At 55.6% G+C, this 20,249-nt stretch overlaps 2 protein-coding genes across 5 annotated transcripts; both read left to right on the top strand.

Moving 5' to 3' along the window:
* The first annotated feature begins 306 nt into the window (after positions 1-306).
* RASIP1 (Ras interacting protein 1) lies at positions 307-13,246 on the top strand. The gene is made up of 12 exons (XM_065898864.1): positions 307-398; positions 635-775; positions 1,376-2,055; positions 3,589-3,944; positions 7,029-7,682; positions 8,388-8,425; positions 8,662-8,813; positions 8,932-9,035; positions 10,450-10,693; positions 10,899-11,071; positions 12,112-12,259; positions 12,832-13,246. The coding sequence occupies exons 2-12, from the start codon at positions 639-641 to the stop codon at positions 13,029-13,031; spliced, it is 2,886 nt and encodes a 961-aa protein (XP_065754936.1). The 5' UTR covers positions 307-398; positions 635-638; the 3' UTR covers positions 13,032-13,246.
* A 1,548-nt stretch (positions 13,247-14,794) lies between these two features.
* MAMSTR (MEF2 activating motif and SAP domain containing transcriptional regulator) lies at positions 14,795-19,097 on the top strand. Of its 4 annotated transcripts, none has more exons than XM_065899190.1 (9): positions 14,795-14,852; positions 15,988-16,026; positions 16,587-16,762; positions 16,941-17,125; positions 17,457-17,559; positions 17,778-17,972; positions 18,260-18,460; positions 18,539-18,593; positions 18,814-19,097. In XM_065899190.1, exons 1-9 carry the CDS (start codon positions 14,795-14,797, stop codon positions 19,095-19,097), a joined length of 1,296 nt encoding a protein of 431 aa, XP_065755262.1. The 4 variants fall into 4 exon arrangements, with proteins under 4 accessions (XP_065755262.1, XP_065755263.1, XP_065755264.1 ...); XM_065899191.1 differs by having other exon boundaries at positions 16,596-16,762; XM_065899192.1 differs by having other exon boundaries at positions 16,617-16,762.
* The last annotated feature ends 1,152 nt before the right edge of the window (positions 19,098-20,249 follow it).

A 20,249-nucleotide genomic window follows, 5' to 3' on the forward strand; every position in this document is an offset into this window, starting at 1 on the left:
ATATTTATCTGGTTGTCTAAGTATCTGACTCACTCCTCCGGACTGATTCTAACTTTTGGTTCCCCTAGGGAAGCCTGGGGATGGTCTTCTGTCTGAGGGAGGAGGGGCTGGGAACCTGGTCCTGTGGGTCCTGGAAGGGGCCAACTGGCTGCGATGTAATTCCAGAATCAAGGAGTGGGGCCGGGCCAGCCTTCCCCAGGTCTCCTCCCCCAGGCCCGGTCCCCTCACAGGACGCCCCCTCCCCGCTCTTCCTGCCGGTTTCCTCTTGCCTTTTCCTGTCCCCCACCCAGTGCTGGGAGCTGGGGCAGAGGCAAAGGCTGATCAGGAGCAGCGGGGTCAGGAACTAACCAGGGCAAGCGGAGCCAGGGCCCCCGGGTGCTGCCGGGACCCGAAGCAGGGTAAGAGCTGGGGACCCAGGAGTCCAGCACCCTCCTCCCTCAGACCCAGGAGTCAGTCCCCAGCCACCCGCCATCCCAGCAACCAGCAATCCGGGCTCCCATCCCCTCCTCCGCCCAGATTCTGGAGGCTGGGTCCCAGACCCCTCCTCCCTCTGACTCAGGAGTCCAGGTCCCCCTTCACCCCATCCCTACCTCTCAAGGCCTCAGGAGCCGGGGCTTTACCCACCCTCCCTTAGGGCCATGCTATCTGGTGAGCGGAAGGAGGGCGGAAGCCCCCGTTTTGGGAAGCTCCATCTCCCGGTGGGCCTGTGGATCAATTCTCCCAGGAAGCAACTGGCCAAGCTGGGTCGACGCTGGCCCAGCGCTGTCTCTGTCAAGTGAGTGCCCACCTCCTCACGGCTCCTGCCCCTGCCCCACCTGCCTCCCATCTGTCCCTGTTTATGACCCAGTCCCTGCACTGGGTAATGCCAGGGAACCGGAAAGAGTTGGCTCCAGTTCCTGTCCTGAATGGGCAAGTGAGATGGCAGGCGGTAGGGGACAGTGGGCCCCAGTGATATAGGGTCCGGTGAGGGATAGCGCTGGGCCTGGAGATGGGTTTAGGCCAGTGGACACGGGGATAGGGACACAGTAGGAGTAGCGGTTTGGTTCACCTTCCTCCTGTCCCTGCTCACCTCTTGGAATTTCCTTCTGTGGGACTCGCCTTTATTTATTTATTTTCTCTCCTTCGCTCTCTCTTTGCCTCTGGCCTCTGCCCACGCCACCCCCCATCTCTATACACCCCGCGTCTCTCGTCCTTCTGTGGGTGTTTGTCCCCCACTATCTCTGGGTGTCTGTCCCTCCCTTTCTGGGTCTCTGTTCCTCCCCGCCCCCCCACTCTGGGTCTCTGCCCACCTCTCTCTTTCTCTACCCCCTACCCCCGTCTCTGCATGTCTTTCTGGTTCTCTCTCCCGTGTCTCTGCTCGCCGGTGGGCTCCCAGGTCTTCGTCTTCGGACACGGGGAGCCGCAGCAGCGAGCCACTGCCCCCGCCGCCGCCGCACGTGGAGCTGCGGCGAGTGGGCGCGGTCAAGGCGGCCGGGGGAGCCTCAGGGAGCCGCGCCAAGCGCATCTCTCAGCTCTTTCGGGGCTCGGGGACCACGGGGTCCGGTGGCGCGGGAGCCCCCGGGACTCCGGGGGCCGCGCAGCGCTGGGCCAGCGAGAAGAAGCTGCCGGAGCTGGCGGCGGGCGTGGCCCCCGAGCCGCCACTGGCCGCCCGCGCCACGGCGCCCCCGGGGGTCCTTAAGATCTTCGGCGCCGGGTTGGCTTCGGGCGCCAACTACAAGAGCGTGCTGGCCACGGCGCGGTCCACGGCGCGCGAGCTGGTGGCCGAGGCGCTGGAGCGCTACGGTCTGGCCGGCAGCCCCGGCAGCGGCCCCGGCGAGAGCAGCTGCGTGGACGCCTTCGCGCTGTGCGACGCGCTGGGCCGGCCCGCGGCGGGCGCCATTGGCAGCGGCGAGTGGCGGGCGGAGCACCTGCGAGTTCTGGGCGACTCGGAGCGCCCACTGCTGGTGCAGGAGCTTTGGCGGGCGCGGCCCGGCTGGGCGCGGCGTTTCGAGCTCCGCGGCCGCGAGGAGGCGCGCCGCCTGGAGCAGGAGGCCTTCGGAGCGGCAGACGGCGACGGTGAGCTGGGGGTGGCTGGGGCGGGGAAGCCGGATTCTGGGGGCGGGGCCTGAGGAGGGAATGGGTGGGGCTTGGGGCGGAGCCATGGTGGGCGGGGCCTGAGGGACTGTTGGGACAGGATGGCGGGCGCCGGGGGAGGGGTCCGCGGGACGGGGACTGCGCGGGACCTATAGCACTGGGTCTAGGGGAAGGCGGAGGTGGGGCAGGACCTAGGTCAGCCAGATGGCCTAGGCCCGAGGACTTTTCTCTTGGGATAGGTGCAGAGTTGATGGGCGGGGCCTGCGATGCTGGGGCGGGGCCTCGGAATGGAGTAATAGGAAGGCAGAGATATTGCGCGGGGCAGATGAATGGTCCTGATGACAGATGGCCTCTCTGTAGTAGGCTGAATTGGCTCGTGAGGGGCAGGGCCTATGTGGATGGAAGCTAGAAGGGGGACGCGCTTGGAAGGTGAAGAAATGGGCTATTAGATCAGGGCCTAAGAAAGGGCGGAGCTTCAGAAGGGTGGGCCTTGGACCAGGTGACCTTAGGCTGGGTTGGCTGCAAAGCCTGAGTGGGGGCTTGAGGGTGGTGCACCGGAAATGAAGCGGTATTTGTATTGGCCAACGACCAGGCTACTTGGGGGCCTAGTATTTGAGAAGGCCCGGCCTGGAACAGGAGGTGCACCTGTGATGAAATAACAAAGGAGGGGGCACAGTCTGGCAGGGGTGGGGCTGGGTTCACAAAGATAGTGTCTGCTCAGGGAGCCTTCTCACAGCTTTTCTGTTCCCGAGTCTCCCTTTGAGAGATAGAGTGGTGTAGCAGTTACATTCATGGGCTTTCTTCGCCGGTTAAACCCAGCAAAATCCTAGGCGAAGATTCAATGATATAATGCATATAAAGGGTTTTAGCACAGGGCTTGGCATATAGTAGTTGCTAAATAAAGAATGGCAATTATAACCATCATTGTCTTTTTTTCTTTTCCTTTTATTTTTTTTTTTTCCAAAAAGCATTCACTGAACACCTTCTGTGGGCCACACATTATTTAGGGCCCTGGGGGAATACAGTGGGGACATTGACAAGTTCCCGCCCTTCTAGATTTCACAGCCCAGTGAGAAAAACATCAGTTCACTCATTCAGCTCATTTCCCACTGGGCACCTACTAGATGCCAGGGCTGTGTGTGACAAAGTTCGGAGTGCCAGTGGTGCCCTTCTCTGCTTCGACTTGGAATGTCAGGGAAGGGTGTTCAAGAGGAGGTGGTTTCTGCTTTCCTTGGCGCAGTATCTTCTCTGTTCTTCGTGAACAGTTCTAGTGCCTAGAACAGTGCCTGGCACATAGTAGGGGCTCAAAAAATATTAACTGAAAGAATGAATGAATTTATGAGCTGAAATTACAAGATGGGTAGGAGTCAAGCAGGAAGTGTGTTCCAGGCACAGGGAACAGCATATGCAAAAACCTAAATGTGGGAAGCAGCCTCACCTCTTTGCAGCCGATTGTCTCTTTAGAATCTCTAGCTCTTTCCAGTCTGTCTCATCTTTCTCCATCTCTCTCGGCAGGCACGGGCGCCCCCTCGTGGCGGCCACAGAAGAACCGCTCCCGCGCGGCGTCAGGTGGGGCGGCGCTGGCCAGTCCTGGCCCGGGGTCGGGGTCAGGGCCCTCGGCTGGGTCCGGGGGCAAGGAGCGCTCGGAAAACCTGTCCTTGCGGCGCAGCGTATCGGAGCTCAGTCTGCAGGGTCGGAGGCGGCGGCAGCAGGAGCGCAGGCAGCAGGCACTTAGCATGGCCCCAGGGGCAGCCGATGCCCAAATTGGACCTGTAGACCCCGGCGACTTCGATCAATTGACCCAGTGCCTCATCCAGGCCCCCAGCAACCGCCCCTACTTCCTGCTGCTGCAGGGCTACCAGGACGCCCAGGTAAGCGCAACCTGTCCTAACGAGAGAGACCTATGCCCCACCCTTCGGTTGAATGGGCGGCAAAACTACAACTCCCAGAATCCCGTGGGTCGCGTTAGTCTCAGGTATGTTGGAAGGTATGGTCTCAGCCAGGTTCCAGAGTAGGAGATAATATCAGAGAAGAGAATGGGAGTGGTGGAGATAGATGTCGGAGAAGGATTTCACTGGAGGGGCAAGTAGGCGATGATTCATTTCTTTCAAAGTTGGGAGAAAGCAGTGTCTTCCTCCAGGGAGAATGGGAGAGCCCACTTTATTTTATATTTTATTTTATTTTATTTTCCCGCGCTGTGCGACTTGCGGGATCTCAGTTCCCCGACCAGGGATTGAACCCGGGCCACAGCAGTGAAAGCCCGGTATTCTAACCACTAGTCCATGCCCAGCCGTAACTCCTGGGAGAGCCTATTTTAGAAAGATCTTCTTGGAGGCCTCTTTTTCTTGAGGGAGAGTAATGGAAGAGTATCTTCTGGGGAGGGAGATAATTTGATTGACGCCTGGAATCTTGTTCGGGGTAAGCCTATGTTGTCTTAGGAGGAGTGGATTGAATCGTTTTTTTAAAAATATTTACTTAATTAATTTATTTTTATTTTTGGCGGTCTTGGGTCTTAGCTGCGGCATGCGGGATCTTTTGTTGCGGGCGCGGACTCTTCGTTGCGGTGCAAGGGCTTCTCTCTAGTTGTGTCGCGCGAGCTCCGTACTTTGCAGCACGCGGGCTTAGTTGCCCCGCGGCATGTGGGGTCTTAGTTCCCCGACCAGGGATCGAACCCGAGTCCCCTGCATTGGAAGGCGGATTCTTTACCACTGGACCACCAGGGAAGTCCCTAAATCATTTTTTAAAGTTGATGATTTACTTTGGAACGATTGTGAACATTGTTGATGGGTACAGGTGGTAGTGATACTATTTTACATATATGAGTGGCAATAGGAGAACTTGTTTGAGTGTTGGGGAACAAGAGAAAGAAAGGATTAGTGGTTGGGGGCCAGTGGTAAGTTATTTCATTAAAGAAATGTAATGTATTATTGGAAATATTCGTGTGTGTGTGTGTGTGTGTGTGTGTGTGTATGATAATTAGGAGAATCATTCTTATGGTTTTGTCCACCTTTGGGTTAACAATGGTACAGCCAAGCTCAACAGGTACAGTTGGAATCAATGGGAAAGCCCACTCTGGAAGGTGGTGGAGTTTACTGAACAGTTCCATTTTTACTCTCAGAGAGGGATCCATCTGGGTTAGGTCACTTGGCTGTGTATATGGGTGAGAGGTTAAAACTATTCAAAGAACTTGCATTGGAGGAATTCATTCTTCCTTGTTGGGGCAACAGGACAGGGAAAGTTCATTGTAGGAAGGGGTTTGTATATATTATAACAGCCCATTCCTCCAGACAAGGTTGGTGAATAGGAGGCTCTATTTAGGAAAGGTGGTCAAATTGGAAGGATCTATTCTGGGAATATAAGAAAGTACGTTATGGGAAGAGAGGGAAACATTGGAAACATCCATTCTTTCAGATGGGACTCATGAGAAATTTCTTTGTAAGAGGCTTCATTGGAAGTGTCCGTTCCTTGGGAACAGGAGTAAGAGTTTAATCTCTTGTAGAGAGGAATTTCTTTGCATTCATCTATTCATGGGTGTCTGTAATGTGAGAGTTCATGTGAGGTGCAGTGGAAGAATCCCTTCTTGGGTTAAGGAACAGGAGAGCCCATTGTAAAAAGGGGGTTTGGGTATTCAGGATCATTCCATTCCTCCAGACAGGGATGAAAAATAGGAGATTCTACCTTCAGAAGGTGATCAGAAATATGGAAAGATCCATATTTCTCAAGAGGCAAATGAACCAATACATTGTAGTAAGGAAATTTAGAAATGTGCATTCATGGGGTGGAGGCAGTGGGAGAGAGTTCAGTGTAGGGGGGGGGACTTATGGATATCAGGATGACTGTTTTCTCAGACATGAATGGGGAACAGAAGTGTCTACTTTAGGAAGGGGGTCAGACAGAGTGCTTCCATTTTTATAGGATGCAGATGGGAGAGTCATTTTTAGGAAGGGGTCTTCTGGAATGCACCTCTTCATCTGGTGGATGAAATGGGACACTCCATTATAAGAAGAGGGTCTCCTTGAAAACATCTATTTATAAGATGGGGTTACTAGAAGTGCCACTGTATGGAGATCTCCTTGGAGACGTCCTTTTTGGGGATGGGAATATTGAGAGCATCCATTGATGGGAGGGAGAGTGTCTTTGGAATCCTCCATCCTGGGAGTGGGGGGAATAGGTGCGTCCATTGTAGAATTACGGCTCCTTGGAAGTAAATTCATGGGGTGGGAAAAAATGAGAGTCCATTACAGAAAGTGGGTCTCCTTGGAAGTGTACATTCATGGGGTAGAGATAATGGAAGAAACCTTTGTTCAAAGGGGAAATCTCTTTAAAGGCATCCTTGCTTTGGGAATATTGAGAGAAACTATTATTGGAAGGGGAAATGTCTTTGAAAGCCTCCATCACAGGGGTGGAATGATGGGCAAGTGGGGACTGGGGTAGGGAAATGGGAGAGTTCCTAGGAGAAAGAAGGTTTCCTTGGGAAGGTCCATTCTTAGAGGGTGAGGGTAGTGGGACAGTCCATTTTAGTAATGGAGATGTGGTGTCCTTGGAAGCACCCATTCTTTGGGCTGGATGTTATGGGAGAATCCACTGTAGGAAGGGATTGGCTTGAAGGAGTCCATTCAGAGGAGGTGAGAAGATGGGAGAATCCATTGGAAAAAGATCTCCCGGGAAGCATCCATTCTTTGAGGGAGGGAAATGGTAGAGCCCATGTCAAGAAAGGGGTTTCCTCGTATCCAGTCTTCAGGATGGATGTTATGGGACAGTTCACCATAGGAAGTGCCTTTGAAGAGTCCACTCATGGGAGGTCGGAGGTAATTGGTGAGTCCTTTGGGATCCCAGGAGATCTCCTTGGAAGTGCTCATTCAAGGGATCCGGTCAACTGTGGGTGAGGGATTTCCTCAGAAGCATCCAGTCCTCGTGGAGTGGTGTCCTTTAGTGCATCTTCACTTTCCCTCCAGGACTTCGTGGTGTATGTGATGACTCGGGAGCAGCACGTGTTCGGCCGGGGTGGGAACTCCTCGGCCCGCGGTGGGTCCCCAGCCCCGTATGTAGACACCTTTCTCAACGCCCCGGACATCCTGCCGCGCCACTGCACAGTGCGCGCAGGTCCTGAGCCCCCGGCGATGGTGCGCCCATCCCGGGGAGCCCCGGTCACGCACAATGGGTGCCTCCTGCTGCGGGAGACCGAGCTGCATCCGGGCGACCTGCTGGGGCTTGGTGAGCACTTCCTGTTCATGTACAAGGACCCCCGCGCTGGGGGCGCGGGGCCAGCGAGGCCTCCGTGGCTGCCCGCACGCCCCGGGGCCACACCGCCGGGCCCCGGCTGGGCTTTCTCTTGCCGCCTGTGTGGCCGTGGCCTGCAGGAGCGTGGTGAGGCACTGGCGGCCTACCTGGACGGCCGCGAGCCCGTGCTGCGCTTTCGGCCGCGCGAGGAAGAGGCGCTGCTGGGTGAGATCGTGCGTGCCGCGGCCGCCGGCGCCGGGGACCTGCCGCCCCTGGGGCCCGCCACGCTGCTGGCGCTGTGTGTGCAGCACTCAGCTCGGGAGCTGGAGCTGGGCCACCTGCCGCGCCTGCTGGGCCGCCTGGCCCGTCTCATCAAGGAGGCTGTCTGGGTGAGCACTGCCAACCTGCGTCCAGTCCCATCTGCGCCCCAAGTCCTTTCCCGAGCCTCCTCTAGCCACCTCCAACCTTAGTTCCGTAGTTGGGCAGGACAAAACTACATCTCCCAGGATACCTCAGGAGGGGGCTTGGGCTATTAAGTAAGGGGCCCCAAGGGATGCTGGGAGTTGTGGATTAATCCACAGTGCTTTAAGAGAAGACAGTACAGTAGTACCTATCTTTGCAGCCGGGGGATATTGGAAGAAACCATCCTGGGAGATGGGGTAGGGGAAGAGATCCCTGAAGGTTGGAGCCGTAGTGGGCGAGACCATTCTTGGAGGCGAGTGAGAACAAACCCACTGGACCAGCAGATGGATCTGCCAGGGAGAAGCCATTCAGAGTTGGGGGTGGGGGAGGCGGGGAAAGTTCCATCCTATTGAGCTGGGGCCTAGTAAGAGGAAAGGTTTAGGAGGTTTTTTTTGAATAGGGGGAAACTCCATTTGAGCAGAAGTAGACCTAAAGGGAGACAGACCACCCTTAATCATAGGTGTGTGTGTTTTAAACTGTAAGAAGAGGATTGACTATTCTGAAGCTTGAGAATCAGAGTCCATTTGAAAATTGGGGAGAGTCTCTTGTCAAAAAGGAAAACTCAGGGCATTAACTCATAGACCTCTCTTCCTCGTCCACCTCACCTTAATTCTGATCTTACTGTTCCACAGGAAAAGATTAAGGAAATTGGAGACCGTCAGCCAGAAAAGTAAGAGAAACTCTGGGGAGAACGGTCTAGAGTGATGTGGGGGTCAGCATTCGCAGCCAGTTCTGTGTTCACATTTCCATGCATGTTTTAGTGCAAGCTTCTTTGGGACTCAACTGTTCTAGTTGTGAAATGAGGGTTGGACTCTGACCCCAGTTAGACCCAGATCTCGGGGCTTGGACATATTTGGCAGGGGGGGGAATTGGGCAAGGATTACAAGTCTCTTCCCCTTTTCCCAGCCACCCTGAGGGGGTTCCTGAGGTGCCCTTGACCCCTGAGGCTGTGTCTGTGGAGTTGCGGCCACTCATGCTATGGATGGCCAACACCACGGAGTTGCTGAGCTTTGTGCAGGAGAAGGTGCTAGAGATGGAGAAGGAGGCCGACCAGGAGGGTGAGCTCTGACCCAGGCCCATGCTTGTCCAAGCCTCCTGCCGTTGCCTGCACCTGGGGACCTGGGCTTCTGCCTGGCAGCCTCTGGTTCTCCCTCTCACTCCTATGCCTGTCCTCAGACCCACAGCTCTGCAATGACTTGGAATTGTGTGACGAGGCTATGGCCCTCCTGGATGAGGTCATCATGTGTACCTTCCAGCAGTCTGTCTACTACCTCACCAAGGTTGGCCTTGATCCCTGCTTCCTGTTTGGTATAGCATCACTTCCTGTTTGAACTACATCACATGAACTACATCTGGTGTCACTTCTTATTTGACCTAGCAACATTTCCTGCTTCTGACATCACTTCCCATGTCCCAGCCCCTCCCCCACCTCGCACTTTGCTGTTCTGGTACCAGTTCCTGTTTGAGCTTACATCACTTCCTGCCTTCCTGACTTCTCTTCCTGTCTCTGCAACTATCCCCTCCTCATAGGCTGACTTCACTGCCTGGTTATATCACTGTTACCACTTTCTCAAGCTACTGTTTTCTAAGTCCACTGTTAAGTCACTGATAAGTTACATAGATAGATAGATAGATAGATGGATAGATAAATATAGATCAAATAATACTAGGCACTGTCATTTAAGTTAAACCTCTTTATTCAGGCCTCACTTTCTGTGTTTGCTGGCCTCACTTCCTATAGCTTTGAATTCATTCCCTTTTCTGAGCCACAAGCCTTTTTCTCCCTGGAGTGCCCATCCTGTAGGGCCTGCTTCCTGCCCCAGTCCCCCGCCACCACTCTTTTTTTTTTTTTTTAATATTTATTTATTTGGTTGTGCTGGGCCTTAGTTGCGGCAGGTGGGCTCCTTAGTTTTGGCATGTGAACTCTTAGTTGCAGCACACATGTGGGATCTAGTTCCCTGACCAGGGATTGAACCTGGGCCCCCTGCATTGGGAGCATGGAGTCTTATCCACTGTGCCACCAGGGAAGTCCCACCACCCGCACTCTTGAACTTAATATTGCTTCTTGGAATTCTCAGGGTTTCTGTCTTATGTTGGGCCTCATTCCTTATCTGTAGAATGAAAGGGGATATTTTGGGACAGGTAGTCTCTATGTTCCTTGAGCAGCCTTGATTTGTGAAGCCCTTTCCTCCTAGGCTTCACTTCCTGTACATCCCTGCCAAGTGTGGTTTTATTTCTTCTTTGGCTCTGACCTCATTTCCTGTCCTTGGCCTGATCTCACTTTCCACTGGCTACCTGCCACCCCACTCCCACTTCCTGACTCTCCATTCTTTTCCTTTCCTTCGGGAATTCTGGATAAATAATTCTTTGATTGAAGGGAGCCTCTTTTTTCAATGTCCTTTGTCCTCCTTGAGCTCTCTCTGTTGAGAACTACATCAGAGGTGGTCTTAAAATACCCAAGACACTTCTGGAAAGCCTTTCTTAAACTTGAAGTATCCCAGGCCTGATGAATGCTAGGAACCTATCTGGAAAGTAGGATTTTGCTCATGGAGACCTTTGGGATGTTGAAGGTAGAATGGACTACAATTCCCAGAAGCCTTTGGTGGCGCTCCCCAGTACCTTCATACTCTACTACCCTGAAGCTTCCAGGGAGTTGTAGTCCGATCCCTTGTTTGCATCTCTGTGTCTCCTCAGACTCTGTATTCAACGCTGCCTGCTCTCCTGGATAGTAACCCTTTCACAGCTGGGGCAGAGCTGCCGGGGCCTGGAGCCGAGCTGGGGGCCATGCCTCCAGGGTTGAGACCTACCCTGGGCGTGTTTCAAGCTGCCCTGGAACTGACCAGCCAGTGCGAGCTGCACCCAGACCTTGTGTCTCAGACTTTCGGCTACTTGTTCTTCTTCTCCAATGCATCCCTTCTCAACTCGCTGATGGAACGAGGTGAGGGTTGGTCTGGAAAGGGTCCAGGAAGCAGAGACAGGAGCCACTGAGACCTGCATCAGTTAAGACACATCAGAGGCTCAGGCCTCATCTTTAGGGACTATGGAGAGGAAGCTCCAGATCCCAAGCTGAAGAATAGGAAAGGTCTGGGAGGCAGGAGGGCAGAGTCCGTGCACCCATTGCTTCTCACACCCTTCCCCCACAGGTCAAGGCCGACCTTTCTATCAATGGTCCCGAGCTGTACAAATCCGAACCAACCTGGACCTTGTCTTGGACTGGCTGCAGGGGGCTGGGCTGGGTGACATTGCCACTGAGTTCTTCCGGAAACTCTCCATAGCTGTGAACCTGCTCTGTGTGCCTCGCACCTCCCTGCTCAAGGTGACTCCTGACCCCTGACCTCTGAGTCCCCAATCCCACTCATCCATCCTCTGTATTCAGCTTACCCTTGGGTCTCCCCTTGGGCTCCATGTTATCCCCAGTCCCAGTTCAGACACCATGGGTGAGGCATCAGCAGCTAGAAGGAAGCCAGCCACATAAATGTCCAAGTTGGGCTGCATTTGAATCCCAGTTGGACTTATTAATAATAGTTTCCAGGGTCCCCTCCCTCAGACATGCTGATTCAGGAAGTCTGGTATGGGACCAAGGAATGTGACGTTTAAAACATTCATTGAACGTAAACCACATGCCAGATACTGTGTTTAGCCCTTCTCACTGAATGCTGACTAAGCCTCGTGAAGTAGGTTATTAATTGACAATTTTGTTCAGACAAAGAAACTGAGAATCAGGCAGGCTAGGTCACTTGATTTCATTTATTTACTTTTATTTATCAAACTTTTACAGAGCATTTAATAAGCACCAGTCAGAGTTCTGTGTACTTTACAGTCTTGCCATATTAAATCGTCCTAACAACGCTGTTAGGTAGTTCCTGTTCTCCCCCAATTTACAGGTGAGGAAACTGAGGCACAGGGTTTGCGAGAAGGTAATGAGTAGCCTGGGACTTTTGAACCCAGGCAATCTGGGTTGAGTTTCTTGTTTTAACCACAGTGATGATTCTGTTGCCTAGATCTAGGTTAGGTACAGAAATTTTCAGTTACAAAAGGTAGCCACAGTAGAATAATGAACACCTATGCACACAGTAACATAAACTAATGGTCAGTTTTGTTTCTTCTCCACCCCTGCCTACTCCTACCTACTCATGTATTCCAAAGCAAATCACATTTTTCTTTCTTAAAGCTGAGAGTATGCCCTTTCCCACTATCACTTTGGTGACAACCACGTCTCACAGTACCTGGAAGACATTGCACAGACATCACTGTCTACCCACTACATCCATGCCCTCTTCTATGGAGGGCCTTCCACTTAGGATTTCTCAGCTGCCCCATAACGACCGTGGATTTTTCACCTCATCTTCCCACCAGGCTTCATGGAGCAGCCTACGAACTGACCACCCCACGCTGACCCCTGCTCAGCTCCACCATCTGCTCAGCCACTACCAGCTGGGTCCTGGCCGCGGGCCTCCACCTGCCTGGGATCCTCCCCCTGCAGAGCGAGATGCTGTGGACACAGGTGAGGAGAAATAGGGACGGAGGCATTGGGGCTGTCAGCTTTCTTCTGTCCTCAGGACCTAGGGATCCATAGCCCCAACTCCTTCCTCCTGGTCCAAGATTCTGGACCCCTATCCCTCTCCTGCCCCGGGATCTAAGTGCTGGATCCCAGGATACAGTATTCTCCCCCAGGATACAGGAGTTCAAGCCCCCAGCTCCTTATTCTTTTCGCAGCGGTTCAGGTCCCCAGCCTCTTTCCCCCTCTTTCCCTCTTTCCTCCTCACCTAGGGGGCCGAGTTCCAGGCCCCTCCACTCTAAGGAATCTGTACAACGAAGTTCCCAGTCCTTCCTCCCTAATGGACCCAAGAACCCAACTATATCGCCCGTTTCCCAGGCAACGGTGGCCTTTCATAGTCTGAACTACAGCTCCCATGATGCTTGGGGACTACCAAGAGTCGCGTTTGAGGGGACCCTGCTCCAGTAGTTGCCGGGTTTTTTTTCCTTTCTTCGGGCGTGACGCAGTCTCGGCTATCCCCGACACTGCTGCCTCACGCCCATTTTCAGAATTTAACTCCGACTTCTTTGGTCTCATAGGGGACATCTTCGAAAGTTTCTCCTCCCATCCTCCCCTCATCCTGCCCTTGGGCAGCTCGCGCCTCAGCCTCACCGGTCCGGTGACGGACGACGCCCTGCACCGTGAACTGCGCAGGCTCCGCCGCCTCCTCTGGGATCTTGAGCAGCAGGAACTGCCGGCCAATCACCGCCACGGACCTCCTGTGGCCACGCCTCCTTGAAAACCAATAGCAAACGAGCGCGCGAACCTTGAAAATTCATCGGCCTCTCTAGAGTCTAGAGCCGGTCTGAGCGCAGAGCTTTCTGGGAGTTGTAGTTTTTCCCCGCGTGGAATGCTGGGAGTTTGAGTTTTGGGGTAGTAGAGGATGGGACCGTGGGAAGATGGGTTTGGGAATTTGAGTGCCAGGAACAATAAAGGTATCTGTGGTATTGGCAATGCCTCTATTGTTAAGACTCGGGAGCGGTAGTGATGATTTTCTGTGGAATAAGGCATCAGGGCCCTTGCCTGGAGCATTGGGCTCCAGCCGAATCCTCCGTGATATTTATAGCCACGGCCTCAGCTTGCCCTCTTGCATGTAATCCAATCCAGGAGCACTGTGGCCTCCCACGCACCTCAGGACAGAGCCCTAAACTTGTTCTGCCAAAGATCACGCCCTCAGTCCTGCCAGTGGGAAATAACCAGCGCTCCCTTCGACCTTACATAGCCCATACCCCAGCCTCCTCCCTCAGACCCAGGAGTCTGGGTTCCCAAGCCCCTTCTGGACCTTTCTGCCTGTCGGGCACACTGATAAGTCTCAACGTTTCTTGTCCCTGTTCTGGAATCCCTCTTCCCTCACATCCGAAAGTATGGGCCCGCAACCCACTCCTCCCTCGGGCCCAGGAGTCCAAGCCTCTGCCTCTTTTTCTTCAAACGCAGGAATTCAGGTCTCCAGCCCCCTCCTCCCTCACACCCAGGAGTTCGGGGCTCCAGTTTGAACTTTTCCCTCCCCTGAATCCGACTCTGGCTGCTGCGTCAGGGAAAAAGTAAGCGACAGGTGGCACCTGCCTATAGGGACGGGGCACGACCACCTGCCGCTGCTGCTCACCCTGAGCCCCTCTCCTGGCACCTGCTTCTGTCAGTCCTCCCGCCGCTGCCCCTTTCGACCCCGCAGCCCCAGGACGTGGAGGAGGAGCGAGCCGGGAACCCCGACTTCCGCCCCGCCCCAGGCCCTCCCAGTCCGTGCTCCCGCCCCTTCTCGTGATGCCAGGAGGGGCTCCTGTCTCCCCCCGCCCCTCTCCATCGCTCCCGACACGCCCCCAAAAGGGGGGTACGAGGCGGTCCCAGGCTGGTAGGGCGGAACCTGCCGCCTCCAGCTTTGACTGTGGGACTCAACCCGCTCCAGAGCACAGCTGAGCCGAGCCCACCTGGTGAGAAGCCCCTGGGGTGGGGGGTGGGAGGGGAATCCGCCTTAACTCTTCTGTCACCTCTCTGATCCTAGTCCCTTCCCCACAGACAGTGGCGGCTGACACCCACCCACGCCCTTCTCAAGTGCAGGTGGCAGAGACCCTTCCATTCCCCAGGGACCTATCGGGTCCCCTTTCCCCTCTTGATCAAGGCTGTTGGATTCTAGGCCCCTTAGAGTATTGAGCTCCTTCCCTTCACCCCCTTTTCCTCCCTCTCCTTTCATAGACCCGGGATCCAGGCCACCAGTGCCCTCCTTCTTAGGACCCAGGAGTCCCAGATCTGAGGTCCTTCCTCCCCCAGACTCCAGGAGTTGGGGCCCTCATCGCGTCCTCCCTCACACCCAGGAGTCTGGGCACCCAGCCCCCTCCTCCCCCAGGATCCAGAAGTTATGGCCCAAGGCCGCTCCCATCTCTAAGTTCCTCAGGCCCTTTCCCTGCTGCGTTCACATGCAAGGGACGCCACCTGACCTCCACTCTGACCCTGCCTCCTGTGGGGGGCCTGCTCTCCCCGCCAGTCCAGGTGCCCATCCCAGCCTTGGCAATGACCCTGGCGGCTTCCTCCCAGCGCTCCCAAATCATTCGCTCCAAGTTCCGATCTGGTGAGAGTCTTCTCTCTGTGCACGTAGGGAAGGGAGTCTGGGAGTCCGCACGGCGGGGTGACATGGGAGGGGGGTGGTGACACATGCCAAAGGCATGTGTTTTCTGTGCAAGAGATTATTTATGTAAAGGAGGCCCCAGCAAAGGGGTGGAGTTGTGGTTGACAGTGAGTGTGCAAATGGCTGGTGCAATGCTCACGTGAATAGTGGGGAATGGGCGGCTAGGGGTGGGTGTGCAGAGGGCCAGGTACTGCAAAGGAACAGGGGCTTAAATTGACACCTGTGCAAATCGGAGGAGCACCCAGTGTGGAACTGTGGGCAAGGGGACAATGAGCTCTCAAGCCTTGAAAGCGGCAAAGGTTGCATTTCAGGTCCCAGCGCAGGTGAAAAGTGTGCAAGTGGATACAGCTGGAGGTAAAGTCCTGAGTAGACAGAGCGTACTTGAGTGTGCAAATGAGTCTGCTTCTGTGGTTGGGTGGGTGCGAAGACACCAGTAACCAAAGAGCAAGGAATGTGCAAAAGAGTGCATGTGTACAAAGACATGTGCAAAGAGAGATCCTTGCTCCACAACTGGGGGGCAAATTCTGAATGCGTTAACGTGGCTCGGTGTGTGCCGAGATAGTGAGCCTAGGATGAAGAGTGGCAAAGGGTACCAGTGCACAGAAGTGCTGTAGATGCAAAAATAGAGGCCAGGGAAGTGCGTGTTTGAAGGTGGGTGTGCAAAGGGGGAGACTGAGGGGAGGCCCAGAGGTAGTGCAGAAGGGAGTGGGCGTGTGCAAAACGGGGTGCGGGTATGAAAGGGGGCGAGGTACAAACACTAAGATGGTGATTGGGCGGAGGATGGGGTGGGCATCGGGTGACGAAGTGGGCAGGTGGAGGAGTTGGGGGCAGGGCTGCCTCCTGCCTGCACCGCTGCCTGGCTCCTGGCCCCAGAACGGCTCTGGCCTTCGGCGCTGTGCTGGCAGGGAACAAGCAGGAGGCCCTGGAAGGGAGCAGGCTGCCCGCCCACCCGCCTGCACGGGGTGTGTAAGGGGGCTGGGCACACGTGTCCCGCCAACAACTGCAGCTCACACTCGCCTGCCAGGCCAGGCTCTTGGACACTCCCTTCCCGCCTTTCTCCTCCCACCTTCCTCCACAGTCCTCCAGCTTCGGATCCACAGACGCTATCAGGACACAAGTAAGTGTGGGCCCTGAAAGGGAGGGGATGGCGGCCCTACTCCCTTGGGGCACCCTGGAGTGCAGCTGCCACACATCTTGTTTCGGTTCCCGAGCCTCAGCCCCTATGCCCCAGGGTACATTGCAATCCCATCCTGCCCTTCCTCAGGACCCAGGAGTACAGATCCCTGGCTGCCCCACCCCTAGGAGCTTTTCTTCCTGCTCTTGGGCTTTTCCCACTCCAATGAAATGCATGGATCCAGATCCTGTTTCTTTGGAGAAGACAGGCATCCCACACCCCACACTTGGCACACATACAAATCTCAGGATGTGGCTTTCAGCTTCTTTCTCCCCAAGAACCAGGAGTGCTGGTCCCACCCCTGTCCCAGCAAAACTCCAGGAATCTGTGATCCTCAGCTACCACACCCCTCGGTGACTGAGGAGAAGATTCCTGCCTTCCTTCAGAATGTAAAATTCTGGGTCCCTAGCACTTCTGCCCTTAGATACAGGAGTCCAGACAACCAGCTCCCGCCACTTGGGTTTCACTCCCTGGCTCTGTCCTCTTGCACCCGGGGGGCTGGGGCCTCTCAGGGTCCTTTGCTGCCTCTCCATTCTCGGATCCAGATCCATGGATCTCAGCCGCAGACCCGGCTCTGGCTCCGGCCCCAGCCTCACCCTCGAGCCCAGCGTCTTTCCTCTTCAGCCCTGGGGTCCTTCTCCCTGAGCCAAAACACTACCCTTGGCGGTCCCTGAAGAAGGTGAGTCTCGACCAGAGTGAAGGGAAGTCCCCCTGAGAGTCTAGCCTTGGTCCTCCTTACTGCTGCCCATTTTGCTCCTCTCTGATGGAGACAAGCCGACCCCATACTTTTCATGGGGCTCTGGGGCAGGAAAGTGGGAATGGAGCAGAAGCGTTTGACATCATACCTGCTTTTTCAGGAGTCTCCCAAGATCTCCCAACATTGGAGGGAGCCCAAGCCCAAGAAGAACTTGACATACCACCAGTACATGCCCCCAGAGCCGAGACAAGGGTCCAGGGCAGACCCCCAGGCTGAAGGGTCGGCCTTGAGTCCCCCTGGACCACCTGCATGGGAATGGACAAACTCACAGCAGCCACCTCCTAGGTATGACCCCTGTTTTTGTTCTCTGGGAAGTTCAGGCCCCCAGCTCCCTCCTCCCCCAGGACGCAAGAGTCCAAATCCCCGGCCCCTCTTCCTTCAGTTCCCAGAAATCCTGACCTCATCCCCGAGAGCCTGAGCCACCTCCTCCCCACCCCCGCCCCCTGCCGCGGTTCCTCTTCTCTCAGGCACCGGAACTAGCCTCCTCTGTTCTCGCGGAGCTTCAGAACTCAGGTCCCTTGCTTTCCTGCATCTTCATGAGCCCGTCTTTGAGGACTCCAAAATGCCTTTTCTCTCTGCTCCTTCTAACCTGTTTTCCCTTCACCACTCTCGCCAGGATGAAGCTCAGTCCCCTCACTCCCTCCCCACCAGGAGTCCCCAGCCCCTCGCCCTCTCCACACAAATTGGAACTTCAGACTCTCAAACTGGAGGAGCTGACGGTGAGTTTGGGGAGTAGCTTCCCAGGCTGGCCCTCTCGCTCAGTGGGGACCCAGAAGTCTAACCTTGCAGCCTCTGCTCCATTGGAGATCCAGGACCTAGAGTCCCCAGTCCCTCCTCTCTCGGTTTCCAAATGTCCAGCTCCAACCCCCCCACCCCCTCCCCGCCACCTGCGCCCCGGAGCCCGCCTAGCACGGCCTCTTTCCGCTTCCCTCCCTAGGTCTCAGAGCTCCGGCAGCAGCTGCGCCTGCGGGGCCTCCCAGTGTCTGGGACCAAGTCGATGCTCCTGGAGCGCATGCGCGGCGGCGCCCCGCCCCGCGAGCGGCCGAAGCCGCGGCGCGAGGAAGGTCCGGCGGGTGCTCCCTGGCCTCGCTTCAGGCGCAAGGCTTTGGGAGCCGCTGGGAGGCCGGGCTCGGTGAGAGCGGGACTACGCGCGTGGACCAATGAGGAGAAGACAAAGCGGGACGGGGCGGGAAGTCGAGAAAAGAATAGCCAATAAACTGTGTGGGGCGCGGTTAAGAGCAAAGCGGGAGGATCTTAAGGGAAGGGAAGCCAATGAAAGAATAGGGGGCGAAGCCGAAGGGAGCCATGGGTGAGTGAAGGCCTGGGCCGGGACCAGGAGGTGGAGCCACAGGTAGCGAGTGGATAGGGTAGCTCCGAGTGGGCACGGCTTATAGGAACTCGCCCTCTTCGCCGTTCTAGTTGAAGACGAGTCGAACGTCTCACTCGCTGCCCGCTCCACGTGCCGCGGAAACCCTTGTGACGGCTCCGGCTCCGGCTCCGGCTCCGGCTGCATCGACGGCTCAGGCTCCAGCTCCAGCTCCAGTACCGATCCCTTCAGCAGCAGCCTCGACAGCCCTGACACTGGAGGAGGAGCTGCAGGAAGCGATCCGCAGAGCGCAGGTGAGAGGGAGCGGGCCTAGGGTCTCAGTCAGGATCAGGCTGGAGTCCCAGGTTCACGCCAGTTCTGCCCGTCCACAGTTGCTTCCGAACCGGGGCATCAATGACATCCTGGAGGATCAGGTGGAGCCTGAGGGTAAGAGCCGAAGTCCTAGATTTGGGGGGAAAGGGGGCCGAGGTTCTGGGCTTCTGTGTTCGCGGGAGGAATAGGTTGGTGTCTGGACTCCTGAGGTGTCTGGACTCCTGAGTCCTAGGGAGGAATGCGCTGGGGGCCTAGACTCCTGGAAAGGACGAATAGGGAGCTGGGGTCCGGATCCCTGCCTTCCTAAGCTCACACTTCATTCCTTCCCCTACAGACATGCTGCCCCCCATCCCCCTGGACTTCCCCGGCTCCTTCGACTTGCTGTCCCCCTCCCCGGACTCTGAAGGCCTCTCATCTGTCTTCTCTTCCTCGCTCCCATCCCCCACGAACTCCCCGTCCCCCTCTCCCAGGGGCCCCACCGACTCCTTGGATTGGCTGGAGGCTCTGAGTGGGGGTCCCCCACTGGGCTGTGGCCCCCCAGCCCCCAGCATTTTCTCTGCTGACTTATCTGATTCCAGTGGCACCAGGCTGTGGGACCTGCTGGAGGATCCGTGGTGATGGATTTTGGGATTTCCAGGGACTGTGAACTGGTGGGGGTGGAGAGGCCACAGAGATAGACTCCCTGAGGGGGGGGTTGGAACAACCAGCAGAATCCCTCCCACCACAGACACAAAATCAGAGACAACTCTCATGCCCACCTGGCCCCTGTACTGCTGCTGACATGCCAACCTCCTGGCTTCTGCCTGACCTCCATGTGATCCCCTCCATGGTTGTGTGGTTGGGGGCAAAGAGGTTTCATTTGCTGCTGACCAGGGCAAAACAAGCTGCTTGCTGCTTCCCTCAGAGAACTCATGGATGTTTTTGTTCCCACTTTCATTCCCCCATCCCACTGACTAGATGGATGCCTGTTGCTGGGGAGTCTGGAAGGTGGTCTGTGCTTTTTGGATGCAGGAGAGGGACAGGGAAGAGTAGGGAGAGAGAATAGTCTGCCAGACCCTTGGCTTCTGATTGGAGATGAGAAAAATCAGATGTGTCACATCTGGGGTCAGATTCTCTCGGAAGCAGAGTCTGAGACAAGGTTTGTGTATCCATGACTTGGGAAAGAAATGCTCCCAGGAGAAACCAATGAAGGAATAGATGAAACAGGACAGCAATGGGGGAGAAGACTAGCTAGAGTGTGATTTCAGGTGAAGTCCCAGCATTAGCCTGATCCCACGGGGAGCTTTACAGGATAAATTAAGTGGTAGAGTCTTTCCCACCTTGAGGCAAAGGGAACTGGGCCTTTGAGGCAAAGGGAGATCCCTGTTTGGGTTTATTCTTGCTGAATAACAAACCGCCCCCAAATTTAGAGTCTTAATTACCGTCTGTGATTGTTCACAATTCCATGGATTGACTGGGCTCAGTGAGGCACCGTGTAATGTCAACTAAAGCTGCAGTCCTCTTAGGGCCCAACTGGGCTGGAATATCCCAGATGGCGCACTCAGGTGCCTCTGGCACCTTGGCAGGGATGGCTAGTAGGCTTGACCCTACTGGGCTGTGGGATATCTGGACTTCTCTCATTCTGGGTTTGGTCTCAGTGCTCTCCCTCTGCATGTGGTTCCTTTCTCCAGCAGGTAGCCGGACCCCTCACATGGTAGCTCAGGGCCCCCCAAAGTGAGCATTCCTAGGGGAGGAAGCAAAAACATCCAGTCTCTTAAAGACTAAGCTTGG

This window comes from Phocoena phocoena, chromosome 20 (assembly GCF_963924675.1).
Source record: "Phocoena phocoena chromosome 20, mPhoPho1.1, whole genome shotgun sequence".
Taxonomy (NCBI): Eukaryota; Metazoa; Chordata; class Mammalia; order Artiodactyla; family Phocoenidae; genus Phocoena; species Phocoena phocoena.